Source organism: Corythoichthys intestinalis, chromosome 8 (genome assembly GCF_030265065.1).
Source record: "Corythoichthys intestinalis isolate RoL2023-P3 chromosome 8, ASM3026506v1, whole genome shotgun sequence".
Lineage (NCBI taxonomy): Eukaryota > Metazoa > Chordata > Actinopteri > Syngnathiformes > Syngnathidae > Corythoichthys > Corythoichthys intestinalis.
This window is the reverse complement of record NC_080402.1, coordinates 40,456,711-40,472,834: the sequence shown is the minus strand read 5'-3', so window position 1 is coordinate 40,472,834 and position 16,124 is coordinate 40,456,711. Positions and strand designations below refer to the sequence as shown.

Below are 16,124 nucleotides of genomic sequence, written 5' to 3'. Positions count from 1 at the left end.
TGAGTTTTATTACACACAGTTCTGGTTTCATAATATCAAATCACGAATGTCTTTGTGCCTCTGCTCCCCTCAAGGCCGCCTGCATGGCAAGCCGCCACGACAAAGCAGAGATTCTGTTGACACGGCTTCCTGCGTTTTTTCTCCATCTGATTTCTCACAGACTTGTTGGGACAGCACACTTTAATCTTTAATCAACTTCCTTATCATGACATTTTTGGACAATTTGAATTTAGATTGCGAATCAGTGGTCTTTAAAATGCTGTGATTGGCTGGCGACCAGCCAAGAGTGTGCCCCACCTCCCACCTATTGGCTCAGTCAGCTGGGCCATGCTGGCAGTGACAATCCACCACTAACTTACATGTTTACAACAATTTGCTTATAAAACATTCAATCTCATAAAAACTAGCAGAATTAGCAACTTTTAAAACTAAAGTTTATCCAGGTTATTGGCTTTGTACCAATCAGGATTAGAAAGAACCTGTTTATGGGGTTCTGCAGGACTACACTAGATTCTTATTTTCTGAATCAGCTTTATAACATGTTCAGCAGTATAAATTATTTTATGACAGCACCCCAGTAACAGGAAACACTCCAAATTACTCTCCTAAAATAAACTTTAATAAAGAAATGGCTTGATAGCAGGGGCGTTACCAGGGGTGGGCACTCGGACAAGCTCTGCCCACCCAAAGAAAACTGGATTTAGTACTAACGGCAGTCTGGGCACCGCGAATGGTATCCCATTCATATAGTGCTGATGTGTTTTAAGTTTTAACCTGTGAATTGTTACCTCCTCTTTCCTCTTAAAAAAAAAAAAATGAAATGTTGGTTTTGTTCCTAGGGGGCGCTACACACATTTACACATTGATTTTTTTTTTTCATTTATTTTTCTACGTTTTATCAAAGATTTCACCTGGTTGTTGAGTTTGGTGAGTTTTGAAGCATTCTGAGGGGGTCAAAGTAGGGCTCAAAGCGTCGGTGGGACAAAGAATGACTGCTAGGGGACGCTACATAATGTATTTGGAATTTGTCTTTACACGGTATCAAAGATTGCACCTGTCTTGACCTGCCTGCTGATTTGGGTGCATTTTGAAGCATTCTAAAGGGGTCAAATTGAGCTCAAAGGGGTTGCAGAACAAAGAATAAATATAATAATAATGAAACTGAGGAACCACAATAGGTTACCTAAAAAAACATTGTCACTTGCATGTCCATACTGTGCAGCTATAGATGTGTTCTAAGTCAAATAAAATCAAATCAATTTTTATTTGTTTAGACCAAATCACAACAACAGTTATCTCGAGGAAACAAAACGTGTTTTAAGGTGCAGTTGCAGGTCCCCCAGGTAAGACTAATGCCCACCCACACCTGTCATCCTGGTAACACCACTGCTTAATAGTAATGTAGTGTGGACATTATCAGGAGCATCAGTGGGTTCACTTTCTCCTGGGGATGTTTATTTAGATATGTTTGACTGACGCGTGACTTAAAATGGCAAGTTCAGACAAGCGAGCTGTCTTCACCTTTCATCTATTAGCTTCCTTATCACACCAAATCAAAATGGCTATATCAACGTTCTGTAAAGTAACAGTCCTTGTAATTTAACATTAATAAGTGGTTATCTTATAATATATTAACTATTTTTCCCCCCAAAAAAGTAGTGTATCATTATTGAGAAACTGAACTGCTGCCAGAGGAAATGGCGAATGGGTGATACTTGTTTGAGGCCTTTGTGGAAACCAATTTTTAAAAAAAAAAAATCATCTTAGCACCAGATAGATGTATCATTACCATATTTTTTAAACTACAGTGAAGAAAATAAGTATTTGAACACCCTGCAATACACTGCTGTTTTGCAAGTTCTCCCACTTAGAAATTATGGAGGGGTCAAAATGTTTTTATCTTTGGTGCATATCCACTGTGAGAGAGATCATCTTAAAAAATCCAGAAATCCCAATGCATGTTTTTTTAACGATCTACCTGTCTATCAAATAGATTTCTCACCCTGAAAGACCTGTTAGTCCGCCGATTAAAAGTCCACCTCCACTCCATGTATTATCCTGGATGAGATGCTCCTGTTTGAGGTCGTTAGCACCTGTCCACCCCATACGATCAGCAAGACCCAAACTTGTAGCATGGCCAAGACCAAAGAGCTGCCCAAAGACAGCAAAGACAAAATTGTACAACTCCACAAGGCTGGAAAGGGCGACGGAGCAATTGCCATCAGCTTGTTGAAAAAAGGTCCACTGTTGGAGCAATCATTAGAAAACGGAAGAAGCTAAACATGACGGGTGACGAGGTGCTGTTTGTGTGGATATGTGTGTTTTTTTTGTTTTGCATGTATGTCTAGACATCACGGTCACATAGTGTACATAGTGTTGGACTCCATTGCTGAGAAATGCATGTTAAATCTAACTTGTGACTGAAAAACAATAACAAGAATTATTTTTTTAAAAAAAAATTTGCCATGACCATTTGGATGATACAGAGGAGTCATGGGAGCAATTTTTGTGTTAAGATGAGAGTAAAGTAGAACTTTTTTGTCATAATTCCACTAACAGTGTTTGGAGAAAAAAGGAATGATCAGTACTATCTCAAGAACACCATCCCTACTGTGAAGCATGGGGTTGGTAGTATCATACTTTGGGGGTGTTTTTCTGTGCATGGGACAGGACGAGTGCGCCGTATTAAAGAGAGGATGACTGGAACCCTGTATTGTGAGATTTGGGGGTACAACCTCCTTCCATCAGTCAGAGCATTGAAGATGGGTTGTGGCTGGGTCTTCCAACATGACAATGACCCGAAGCACACAGCCAGGAAAACCAAGGAGTGGCTCCATAAGAAGATTCAAGCATGGCCTGGCCAGTCTCCAGATCTAAACCCAATAGAAAACCTTTGGAGGGAGCTCAAACTCAAACCTGACTGATCTAAAGAACATCTGTTTAGAGGAGTGGTCCAAGATTCCTCCTGCAGTGGATGCAAACATGGTAAAAAAAAAAAAAAAACTACAGTAAATGGCCTCTTCAATTGCAAACAAAGGCTACTGCACCAAATATTAACATTCATCAGTCTATGCATTCATTTCTCAGGTGTTCAAATACATATTTACAGCTGTATCACACAAATCATACATTGTGATTTTGGGGTTTTTCTTTTTAGATTATCTCTCTCATAGTGGACATGCACCTACAATGAAAATTTCAGACCCCCTCCATGATTTCTAAGTGGGAGAACTCACAAAATAGCAAGATGTTCAAATATTTATTTTCTTCACTGTATATGTTTCTCCAGCCCCCAAAAAATGCACAACTAAAAGGAAAATAACATAATTTTTTTTTTTTTTTTCCAGAAACCAGGAGTCAACAATTATATTAATAGCAGCAAAATGGAGAACAACGGGCTAAGTAGGCAACATATTAGCAGTTATTCAGATATCATAAACAACGCAACATAAATTGTTTAACAAACTCTCGACTTCACTCCAAAATCCAAATCGCAACTAAACCCATTAGTCTTCATCTTCACTATCACTTGCGAATAACTCCGCCAACTTTGGAAGTAAAAAAGCACGCTTAAAGCATCCTTTCACGCAGCTGCCACTGGGAAAAAAAAAAAAAAAGACAGTATATACTGTAAGTTTTGCCTGATGTTAAGTAGCAAGTCCAAATATACGGTACTTTTCTTACTTTCTGACAAGATGAGGCTTTCTAATATATAGCCTAATATTGGCGATGACAGACTGTGAAAATGAATTTCCCTATGGGACAATGAAAACTAACTAACTAACTACCGTATTTTTCAGACTATAAGTCACACCTGAGTATAAGTCGCACCAGCCATAAAATGCCCAACGAAGAGAAAAAAAACATATATAAGTCGCACCGGAGTATAAATCGCGTTTTGGGGGGAAATTTTCTTGATAAAATCCAACACATAAACCGCCATGTCATCTTGAAAGGCAATTTAATATAAAAATACAATAGAGAACAACATGCTGAATGAACAACGAAATGCGAATATACTGTCCTCACCAGGACGCTACGGCTCGGTCCTGGCTATTCAGCGGGCCAAACTCCCGAATGACGATACTGGACGTCCGTATAATTAGCTGAATCAATTTCGTCCTCGATACCTAACAGGTTCGCATCGACGTAAATAAATGATAGTTAGGTGCTTTTACAGCAATAACATGACACAAACAGTTAGCATGCGTTCGCTAGCATTAGCGCATCGTTCAAACAACCACACAACTGGCTCTAAGTGTCCGATCACGGGTGTAAAACACACAACAACAACAGAAAAGATGATACACACAGGCGTTGCCTCTTTAGAGATATTTTACAAGCATAAACAATGAACGTTGGTTCGCAGCCGTGTTTCTCTCTCGCTAACTCGCCCACTCACTCAGACCTAAGTAGCTGTCGGTCTTCTTCTGGCGTGTGAGCGCTCTTCTTCACATAAACAAGTGCGAGTGCGCCCCCACGTGGGCGTGAAAGCACCACAAACTAAAAGCATGCATTTTAACATAAAAAAGTCAATAATACAATTGAACACACATTGCCAAAGGCAGAACGCAAACGTGGTCATCGCTATTAAGAGTTATTCAGATAACTATAGCATAAAGAACATGCTAACAAGTTTACCAAATCATCAGTGTCACTCAAAAACACCAAAATAACATGTGAAATGATATCATAATGTGTTAATAATTTCACACATAAATCGTTCCTGAGTATAAGTCGCACCCCCAGCCAAACTATGAAAAAAACTGCGACTTATAGTCCGAAAAATACGGTAACTAACTGTCTGTCTGTACCCACTTTTGATTATCACTATATCATAAAGGATTGGTTGTTTGAAGGAAGTTAATGTTCAATTCAGAAACAATAGTTATATTGAGAGCCATGACCTCAGAACTTATGGTTTTATACCCACTTGTTAACACTTGACTAATACCTGTGCTACAACAGCATATCTAATCGTTTATACAAAGGAAATATTTTGACATTAGCTATTATCACTATGGCTATGACTTGTCCAAATAAACAGTGTAATATAATAGAGTGCTGGAGACAGATCCAAATATGGGCCCGTAAAGCTTCACAGTGGGGGTTGGGTTTTGCACTCCCACCCTCACTAATCGCTGTGTGTCTAAACCAAACATTACACCATTGTTTGAGAACTGCTCATAAAGGGAATTTGCTGCTTTTACTGCTCAACTGTGCTAAGGGTGTCACTGTATTATTTTCACTTACATACCCTTACCTTTATTTTCCTGTTCCTGTTTTTGTGAATAAAGCTTATGTCATAAGAGTGGGGCTACTTGCAGTTGGTCGAGAGACGAAGCTCAATCCTCCCCTTAATTTTCTTAGCTAAACACGGTACATCATAAATGAGGCCAAAGTGCAGCAGTGATACCAGATTTTAACAATGCTCGTCTTTGTTCACTTTGCTTTCCCGTTTGGTGTGTCCATATTGAAGTTTGTATGTTCTTGTTACCAGGTAACAGGGGTTCGTGCATGTAGCGATGTTGAAAGTCTACAGGGCAAAGATTAGTCTGCCCTGAGGGTGTGTCTGCCTATCCAGAGGTCATTTGGTCTTTTTGATTTCTCTACCTATAGACATTGCATGTACCATGTTAACATCAGTATGTTTGACCATTGTTCAGGTTTTTCCTGACAACATGGTCCTTACATAATACACATTTCCTCACCCCATATCCCACCTCCCACTATGTAACTGTTGCCACGACAACTTTTAAAACAGAATGATGTCATCGCATCAGGATTCGAGCTCTCTTAAGTTTAAAAATGACAAGTTTTTGGTCGCCAGCAGTTTTATTTATTTATTTTTTTAGACAGCACTTGTAAACACATACATACAGATGTCTTCATTTATGAACTTTAGCATAACCTTTCGTCTCCTCTCGGTCGTAAGCACATCCTTCAACGTTCATTTTCGGACAGTTTTCTTTTTGACATCATTTCTCTGAACAGGTGTAACAGCTTTTCTTTCACAATGTGTGTATGTGTGTGCACGTGTTCTCTGTCTTGACGGCTGGACCTTGTAGCCTTTTAGCTGGAAGTGCGCACAGTGGTGGTTGTGACTGTGGTCTTAGAGCTCCCTGTGAAAAATTGAGAGAAATAAAATAATGGGTATATTTCAAGTTTCCATGTAGTTATGCAATATTTCATTATAAACTATAAAGCATTATTTACCTGAACCAATTGGTCTGGATTAGGGAAGGCAAGAAAAAATTAACAATGAATAAAGTGTTCATTACAGATATTTTCAAATAAATATTGTGTCCAAGTATGCCTATTTTGATTTACCTGGATTCCTCTGAATCCAGAAGGCTTCTGTATGTTGCAATCTCCTGCTCCAGCCTGGTCTTGATGTCCAGCAGCATCCTGTAGTCCTGGCCCTGTTGCTCAATGCTGGCACGTACATTGGCTAGTTCTGCCTCTAGCATGTTGATTGTGTTCTGGAAGCCGGCGAGCATGGCGCTGTAACGAGCCTCTGTCTCTGCCAACGTGTTTTCCAACGCCCCTTTCTGTTGAGGGTTAGAAGAAGCACATGTATAGCTCCGTTAATTTAAAATAAAACAGGCCAGCCACACCCTGAAGTGTATCTGATACCGTGGCTAAGCTGTTAAGACTTTGAATTATTGGATAGTTTTCTTTGTTCAACATGCTTTTGACTTCTTAAACTCTAAAGACTGGTGGGGCTTAAAACACCATGATACTATGCATTCCTTTCCCTTTCTTCTAGCGCTTTAATGTCTACAAGAATCTGACCAGAATGTGAAATGTTTCCTTCTCCCAGTCCCCCCCACCCCCCAACCTCCAAACACATTCTTTCTTTAGTAAAGCCCTCCTTGTGCACCCTTTATCACTGTCTCCAATTCCCTGGACAAGAGAGGCATCTGGGAATTTTGCTCATATAAGGCATGATTGTGAGAAGGCGATCTGGCTTTCGTCTCTCACCATGCTGAGTTGAGATTGCAGCTCAATCTCCAGGCTCTGCAGCGTACGTCTCAGGTCTCCGATTTCTGTCTTGGATGTCTGGATGGTCTCTGTGCTGATTGTCACCTCCTTTGTCAAGGCAGCCGACTAAAAAGAAAAAAAAATGTGTTAGAAATGCTTGAATTTATTCCAAAGTGGTGTTGAATTTTGTTTTGTTAGTTGTTACCTTCTCATTAAACCAAGCCTCCTGGTCGCGGCGGTGTTTATCTGTGATATTCTCATACTGGGCGCGGATCTCCTCCAGGATTTTGTTGAGGTCCTGTTGGGGTGCGGCGTCAACTTCCACATTGACTGTGCCGGACAGCTGTGATCGCATGGCTGCCAGCTCCTGAAGGAGAGAACAATCCCCAGGAAAAAAAATGTTAGCATTTTTAACTTTCTATGAGGGTGATTTTGTGAAGTTTTCCCTACCTCTGCGTGGTTCTTCTTGAGGTAGGCCAGTTCGTCTTGCAGGCCCTCGATCTGCATCTCCAGGTCGGACTTGGTCAGAGTAGTCTGGTCGAGCAGGCGGCGCAGGTTGGCGATGTCGGCCTCAACAGACTGGCGCATCATCAGCTCATGCTCATATCTGTTGCAATTCAACACAGAAAAGGCAATGAACTTGAGGTTTTCAATATGATTGCTGAGTTAAACATACAGTACTTCATAGGGTTTTACTCACTTGGTTCTGAAGTCATCAGCAGCCAGTTTGGAGTTGTCAATCTGGAGGAGGATGTTGGCATTGCCGATGGTGGCGGCCATGATCTAAATTGGTGCACACACATTGAGAACTTGTCAGATAGTACCTCAGTTAGTTTTTAGTTTTGATGTGTACCGTTTTACATTTCTCAACTCATATCATTGTAGCAGGATAATAATTAACATCATGGCGCCGACCCCGCATACCTTGTCCTTTAGGTCATTGATAATGGCCCAGTAGTTGCTGTAGTCCCTCTCAGCTGCGGGCCCTTTCTGCTCGTAGTACTCTCTGATCTGCTTCTCCAGCTTGGCATTGGCAGCCTCAAGAGAGCGCACCTTCTCCAGGTAGGTGGCCAGACGGTCATTCAGGTTCTGCATGGTGGCCTTCTCGTTCAACTGAATGGCATTCTGGTCCAAGGCGTTGGACAGGTCAAAGCTGGCCGATCCGTAGCCACCACCGAACCCAGATGAGACACTGTGCATGGTGGAAGAGGAGATGCGAGGGCCTCTGAAGCTCAATCCGGACAAGCTCTGAGCCTTAGGCGCCGCTCGGGAGGAGTAGCTGTAGCTCTGCCTGCTCATCATGACGGGTCCGCCGGAGATACTGTAGCTGGACTGCATGGCTGCGATTCTTTGGAGAGAGGAGACGAGAGGAGCTGAAGCGCTTGAACCAGGAGTGGAGTTTGCTAGCGAGAGGCCGGCTCCTGATATAGTGCTCGTCCTAGGGCGGGCCTGGCCGGGGGGAGGGAAGAGAAGGAGGGATTCAGCACTGGCTTGACACAACCACCATTTGTTTTCCTTTAAGGACCAATGGTTTTTCCCCTTTCCCTCCTATGAGGGCACTCTCATGGAATGTGCGAGTGTGTGTGTGTTGTTGCTTTTGTGTTCATGTTTGAGGGAGCTCAAGTTCTGCTAAGGTGTGCGCGCATGTGTCACCTCTATAATTTTTGTATGCTTGTTTAAATACTTGCTAGTCTACTGTCATTCATACTAGTTTTCTATTCACCTTCAAATATGAACACTACATTCTGGCTTTAGTTTTCTGACATTTGATGACTACCAGGCACCTTTTTTTCAGCAAACACGATACACTCTTCCTTGCACTCTGTGGGAGTTATGGACATTTTGTAACTAATGACTAAATGGACATTGAATTAAAAAAAACAAATCTTTTCATACTGGCTAGTCCATTAAAAAGGAATCTGCGCCCCTATTGTTCACCATATCACAGTTGACATCCCCCCTCAGTTCCTGTGTGTGTGTGCAGTCACATCTGTGTGCATGTTCTTGAGTGTGTTGATTTTGGCCCCTGTTACGGCCTGTTTTTGGGAGGAAACAGCATGTATGAAGGGATTGTGTGTTGTTCTTGTGTGTGCATGCTTGGGTGCTCAAAAGCAAGTGTGTATGGTACTCCTTATCTCAGTTTTGGGCTCCTGGCCAACTTGTCTCTGCTGGTGGAGATGGGAGAGGCTTGTGGGGGTCATCACCTCTCAGCAAACGGGAGAAGTGACTCATGCCTCTTATTTGTTGGAGAAGTTAGGCTTGGTCTCACTCTATTGAGATATCTTTCTCTGATATGTTCGTCGAAGCTTTGTACAGTAATTTGGTAGTTGATTTGACGTGTACTGTATTACTACTGAGCGAGAAAATGACAAACGACTTTTTTTGCTTCGTTCCAAGAAGCATGGAGCAAAGTTAAGCATTTGCATGCTTTTTCACATTGCAGTGGTGCAAAGCTGTTCTCAAGAGTCAGTTCACAACTCACTGAGATCAAATAAAGCTTTATAAGTCCTACACTGGGTGAATTTCCATCATTATTTTCATATTGTTTATATTTGTAGCTATATGTTCATATATATTTTAGCACAGATCAAGTGCTAGTTTTTGTGGGAAACAGGATGGGTTAGCACCATAGAGGTCCATTCATTCATCCGTCCGTCCGTCCATCCATCCATTTTCAATACTGCTTATCCTTGTGAGGGTTGCGGGGGTCTGGAGACTACCCCAGCTGACTTCGGGCAAAAGGCAGACTACACCTTTTACTGGTCGCCAGTCAGTTGTAGGTCACACATAGAGACAGACACCATTCACAATCAAAATCACGCCACCACTGAGAGAGAATTGATCTCACTCTACCTGCACAGAAGTCAGTACCACTACACCATTAGCGACCATAGATGTCATCCAGTCATGTAGCTTAGTTTTGCAAACATAAGACATTTCTCCTGATAAACAATGAGTGTAAAGTAATCCTTTTCTAAAAAGTTGACAAGTTAATAAAAGCAACAATAGGTAACTTTTCAGTTTTGGTATATTTTAGCGATGCAGGTGGACAAAAGTGGCAGTGTTTTGCCTTAAGGAAGACTGCGTTCCCATGATGACGAGCGCACAATGTCTTAAAATCATGATCGCTCGGTCACCTGCAGATGGATTAAACAATGTTTCTGTTTCCAGCTGCTGTGTAAAGGATGAATAGTAATTACCATATGACAATGTTGGTAATAAGAAACGTTTGATTTTGTACCGTGTTCCCCCACTGGCTGACCCCGAGAGAAAGCCGGGCCAATGAGTCTTCTATCTTCAATCTCTCAAAGAGTCTATCTTGAGTGTCCTTTTATGGCTGGTAGCCTCTGTTTTTATTTCTTTGTCTCCTCGGACAAAACTTTTGTCTCTTTTGGTGCTCTGCCACCTTTGCAGAATTCACGCAAAAGCATTCGCATCGACTTCTGTCTTTATAACGAATGTGAAAAGGGGGAAGTGACGTATGCCGTAAAGCTGTCAACACATTTGTAGTTTTTTGTGTGACAGTGTTCCTGCCACCCTCGTCAAAGTTAGTGCCAGTGAAAACAATACAGACCCCCTTATGATATATATAAGAGGTGTCAGTCAACTAGTTGTCAGACGAAATATCATCACAAATGTTATGAAAATATTTTATTAAGATTGGAAAGTTACCTAGTGTTGCTTTAGAAACTTTAGAAACAGCTCCTGCACACAAAATAATTTATTTACTCTTTATAGATTTGCATGCATTCATACTGTTAGGTGAGCAAAGCTTAACTTCACCAGCATTGATGATATAGAAATACAAGCACCTTTTATCTTTCCCACTCACTGGCCAGATAAATGAAGTATAAGATTCTATTTGAGTAAATCAGAAACCTACAGTCAAGATGTTTTTAACATTCTATCAAAAGTATATGATTTACATTAACATTTGAAATCATTGCACAAAATGAAATGGCTCGCATATGCAAATTAGGTTGTACACAATCTGTTTTTTAAATACTAAAATTAGTAAAAAAATAAAAAATAAAAAGAAATAAAAATTATAATAGATATGACATTAACGCTGAAGTTCAGAATTTTTGACATTAGGCTTAATCTTGGAGTTAGAGATGGTTTAAATCGTCAATTGAGATGATTTCAACGAATTCCGCGCAGTTTGATAGATATTTACTAATTTCAGGGCTCCGGAGTGGCTAAGCTAGCGCAAGTCAATGGTGACATCCTAGCATGTCAATTAAAAAAAAGATATTAACATATCTAACATAGTCTAATAAATTCAAAATGTAGATTGCTGTTCAAATTACCCACGCGGCCAAAACAATGTCTCACCACACTGCCGTAATTCATTTATTTCTGCGGGACTATTTTTGTAGATGTGTAATGCGACCACAATAGAAAGGAGTGCTTCGGCCACTCGTGCTCATGCTGCATTAGAGGAATGTGGGAAGTCGGACTTATCCCACTTAGATGGTAAAAGTTGCGACCTCTGAGCATTTTTTATTTTGGCCATCAAAAGACATGTTGACCTCCAGCAAACCTACCTTCTCGTAAGTAATCAAATAGTAGAGGAAAAACTACGGTTAAGGTAAATAGACCACACTGTAAACTGCCTTCCTTACTTTTACCATTGATGGTTTGTTTTCCATCGGGCAGCGCATTTTGTCGAATGGCGTTTGATTGAAGTAACTCGTGAAGATGGGGTACTTAATTTTTTTCTGACTTCGCGACTAAGGCCTCCCAGTTCGAGTGGCTTTGCAATGATATTTTTCCTGGTCGGAGGTTGAAAAATTCCGACTTCCCACTGTCCTCGAATGCAGCATCAGTCTACAGAGTCTTGACTGAAGAATGACAACATAGTGAAAAGTGCATTTAGAGGCTGTGGAAACAGACAGAAGAAATGGACAAATGAGAGTTTCCACGAATTCCGTATGAAGAACGAGGAATAATACAAACTGAATATACTTGCTGCTGGCTACGAGATAAACACACTGGCGGAAAAAATATCACTCTGCTCTGCAGCCGGTTACCTACAGAGCTGATGGATTACAAATGTTGCTGTGCATACTACAGTTATTGACATGCAATGATAAGTTGTAATAACTTCATCCTGAAAACATAGCCAACAATATTGATTGCATGGGTCATTGGTGATTTTCATGCGTGCATATGTTGTTTTTTATTGGCATGCTAGGACGAGCCCATTGAGTCACGCTAGTTTAGCCACTCTGGAGCCCTAAAACTATTAAATAACTAACTAACTGCACGGACTTTGTTCAAATCAACTCAACCGACTAATTAAACCCCCGCTGACTCGAATATTAAGCCTGATGTCAAAAATTCTGAACTTCCCCTTTAAGGATTCAAATGAAGCTGTATAAAATACACTACCGTTCAAAAGTTTGGGGACACTTAGACCTTTTAACTTTTGAACGGTAGTGTATGTAAATAGGATAAAGCTGTAAGATCATCCGACCAATAGTCTTTTTACGCAGATACTGTCCTACTTCCACAATAATTCTGTGAAGCAGTCTTGAGTTGTTTAAAAGTTTTAGTGCATTCACCTTGCAAGCCACCTACCTTCACCCACTTGACTGAAGGGTGTATTGCGAAAATGTATTACGCAAAACACAAAGATATGTCGCACACATTTGGGGCCAAAGCAAACACAAATGACTTTTACATTCAGCCTTCACTAGTATTCATTCACTGCCAACCTTCCCAGTTCAAATGGATTACATGGCTATTGTGGTCACTGGCAGATAATTACTTATTATTACAAATTAAGTGCTCAACACAGATGTGGCACACATGGCCTTATCTTCATTCAAAAAGGTCCCCATCAAGAAAAGGAGAAAAAAAACTGTTGGAGCGGCTACCTGATGTGTGTGCAGCCAATGTGTCCTATTCAAGTGTAGGACACAAAGAAGAAAAGTTGTAACAGTCGTGTTCTAACTGACTGAAAAACTGCACCTCAAGATTGACATACATTTTACTCTGCAGTCATAGTATGTTCATGCTAAATTCAACGTGGGCGTTTTGAACCCAGCTAAATGTGACTCATGATGACGCATCTTTCCACTCTTCATTAAAAAAAAAACTATAATTATTCACTTCGGCATTTTTTTTAATGTCATCTGTAAATTCTGGTTGTGATATTGTGTCAGGCAGGGATTTTGCAACACTTCTGATTTTCAAGGGAACTTCAGACTCCTATGAAATCAGCATGACTTTAAATGGGATTTGGAGCAAAGTCTTTATGTCACAATACTGGCGTAGATTTAAGCCCCGAAGATTCCAACACTAAGAGCAATGACAAACTTAAATACAAACACATATATTGTCTTGAAAGTGTATTTTATTACCCACCAATCTTCAAAAACATTCCTGCTAACGTACTCACCTAATCTAAATTTCAATGTACTTTATGTGAGTTTCCAGTAGTTTTAAACAGCACTACTCCATGAAATATCTTTTACCACTCCCTTTTTCGAATCCCTGTGAATAAGATAAGCAAACCCGACAGAAGCTGACTGCATACTAGGAGCAAACATATCCTCCCGATTGGATTTGTATCTGACGTCTCATTTTTCTTCTACAGTAGTTACTTGTGAAAAGTCACGTCACAATCCTATCCTATCAGTACTGGGCGGTAAAATAATTAACAAGTTGTCAAGGAAAGAAGACAAATGAATACAATGGAACATGTAGGGGTTGAACACGAACTGCCTTGGAATATTTTAGCTCTAATTGTTTTTCCCCTTATTAAAGTGGTTCTTAGTCTGGATTCAGTCCAACAACAGTAAGTGTAAAGGGGTTAAGACACGCACATTGCATCGTTTTCTTACACTGTCTAAACCTTGAGCGGCACAGTTAGGCGTTTTAGACCTGGTTTTGGTATTTTGTGTACGGTACCTTGGAAAGAGAGTGAGATGTGCTTGAAATTGTAGCAAACTCAACTGTGAACGCAACTGGGTGCACCCAATCCACAAGCTTTATTGCATTTCCTTTAACTGAGGGCGCTTTGACATTAGATCAAAAGGACGAGGGTTCGTTTGGAGAGTTACCAGGTAACAACACTTGCAAATGACTTGTTGAAAAGGTTCGGTAGTCACACTGCACCAACCGAACTTTCCAAATAGACAAACATGGACGAAAGGTGCATTCATTGGTTGGAGAAATTTAGGAGAGGAAATACAGTACCTCCCCCCTGGGAGAGGAGGGAGATTGGAGCGTCACAGCAGCTGGATTTAATGTTGGATAAGCGCACCTTGGTCCGCTTGCATTTACGAACAAAGCAGGGTGTGCTTAAAGTGGACCAAGACTCACTATTTTTGAGTGGACCAGAGTTCATATGTTTGGTCCGAACTAGAGTTTGAATGCGCATTCATATTTACAAAACGAAGTGGACTATCTGAGGAACAGAACTCTGGTCTGTTTAAAACTGACCAAAAAGTGCTAGTGTGAAAGCACCCTGATACTCATATAGCTGACGGGAGAAGAAACTGGTTTGCTCAGTGGAAGGTTGACTCCCTCTACCTATAACACTCAAAGAGACATTTTGACCAAGTTTCCACAGAAAAGACATCACTGGAGCCGCACATACCAATAGACATTTGAAATGATTGCATCAGCACGATTTTATATATACTGTAAATATATATATATATATATATATATATATAGAGAGAGAGAGAGAGAGAGAGAGAGAGAGAGAGAGAGAGAGAGTGCTGGCCAAAAGTATTGGTACCCCTGCCATTCTGTCAGATCATGCTCAATTTCTCCCAGAAAATAATTGTAGTTACAAATGCTTTGCTTGTAATATCTTCATTTATTATGCTTGCCATGAAAAAGCACAAAAGAGAGTGAAAAAAAATAATTCAATCACTATCATTTTACACAAAATTCCAAAAATGTGCTGGACAAAAGTATTGACACCCTCAGCCTAATACAGTGGTACCTCTACATACGAAGTTAATCCGTTCCAGGACCTTGTTTGTAAGTCGAAATGGTCGTATGTCGAGCAGGATTTTCCCATAGGAATACATTATAATTCCATTAATTCGTTCCACAGCCCAAAAACCTTCACTAAATCCTTAAAAAATACTGCTGGTACTATTACAAATGGCAATTACACATAGCAAAACAAATAAATTATAAATCAAAATCGGAATAATAATAATAATAATAATAATTCCTGTATTAATGTAACGAATCGGGTTCTAATGTGGCGGACGTTTTTTGCTGACCCTGAACGCACCGCGGTGCTGACGTGCCAGAGGCAGACCGGTGAGCTTGAGTTTCACTTTCACTTTGAATGTTTTCTTAACACCGTCAATTGCGGCAGACAGAAGGTGTTTTTGTTTTGAATAAGTTGTGAAATAAATGATAAAAACGTGGCGAAGTTGGCGATTTCTCTGGAGATGTTACCACAATAAGAATTGTCAGCTTAACTTATAAAGACTGGCAAACGATGGTCGGAGGAGGACCGTGGAGATGTATTGTTGAGCCATTTCACGGATGCCCACCCTACGCTCATATTTTTCTGTCATTTGCATCTTCATTTAGAAGGTAAGCGTCAACTTTTTCCTTGTTTCACCACCTGTACCAACCTTTTCTGAAACCAGTGTTGATTTGTCACACAAGAAAATCCGCGGTGCATTCGTCTGCGGTGCTGCCATTGTCGTCGTATTTCGAGCATGTCTTCGGATGTAGAAACAAATGGCGCGTCAAATTTTACGTCGGATGTCGAAAAGTTCGTGTGTCGAAGCGATCGTATGTAGAGGTACCACTGTACTTGATAGCACAACCTTTAGACAAAAAAACTGCGAACAAACGCTTCCGGTATCCATCAATGACTTTCTCACAATGCTCTGCTGGAACTTTAGACCATTCTCCTTTGGCCAACTGCTCCAGGTCTCTGAGATTTGAAGGGTGCCTTCTCCAAACTGCCATTTTCAGATTTCTCCACAGGTGTTCTATGGGATTCAGGTTTGGACTCATTGCTGGCCACTTAAGAAGTCTCCAGTGCTTTCTCTCAAACCATTTTCTAGTGCTTTTTGAAGTGTGTTTTGGGTCATTGTCCTGTTAGAAGACCCATGACCTCTGAGGGTGACCTAGTTTTCTCACACTGGGCC

At 40.7% G+C, this 16,124-nt stretch overlaps 1 protein-coding gene across 1 annotated transcript; it reads right to left on the bottom strand.

Moving 5' to 3' along the window:
* Positions 1-5,816: 5,816 nt before the first annotated feature.
* On the bottom strand, positions 5,817-8,393 carry krt94 (keratin 94). Its single transcript, XM_057844473.1, has 8 exons — positions 7,909-8,393; positions 7,685-7,767; positions 7,435-7,591; positions 7,190-7,351; positions 6,985-7,110; positions 6,331-6,551; positions 6,217-6,230; positions 5,817-6,122 (listed from the first exon to the last, which is right to left on the bottom strand). The coding sequence occupies exons 1-8, from the start codon at positions 8,320-8,322 to the stop codon at positions 6,073-6,075; spliced, it is 1,227 nt and encodes a 408-aa protein (XP_057700456.1). The 5' UTR covers positions 8,323-8,393; the 3' UTR covers positions 5,817-6,072.
* Positions 8,394-16,124: the final 7,731 nt, after the last annotated feature.

What these genes read in the sequence shown, in the direction of transcription:
- krt94 (XM_057844473.1), bottom strand. Translation starts at nt 8,322, where the DNA reads ATGCAGTCCAGCTACAGTATCTCCGGCGGACCCGTCATGATGAGCAGG. An exon ending in TCAAGAAGAACCACGCAGAG is followed by an intron (nt 7,352 to 7,434) that starts GTAGGGAAAACT and finishes TCTCTCCTTCAG; the next exon opens with GAGCTGGCAGCCATGCGATC. An exon ending in TGCAATCTCAACTCAGCATG is followed by an intron (nt 6,552 to 6,984) that starts GTGAGAGACGAA and finishes AACCCTCAACAG; the next exon opens with AAAGGGGCGTTGGAAAACAC.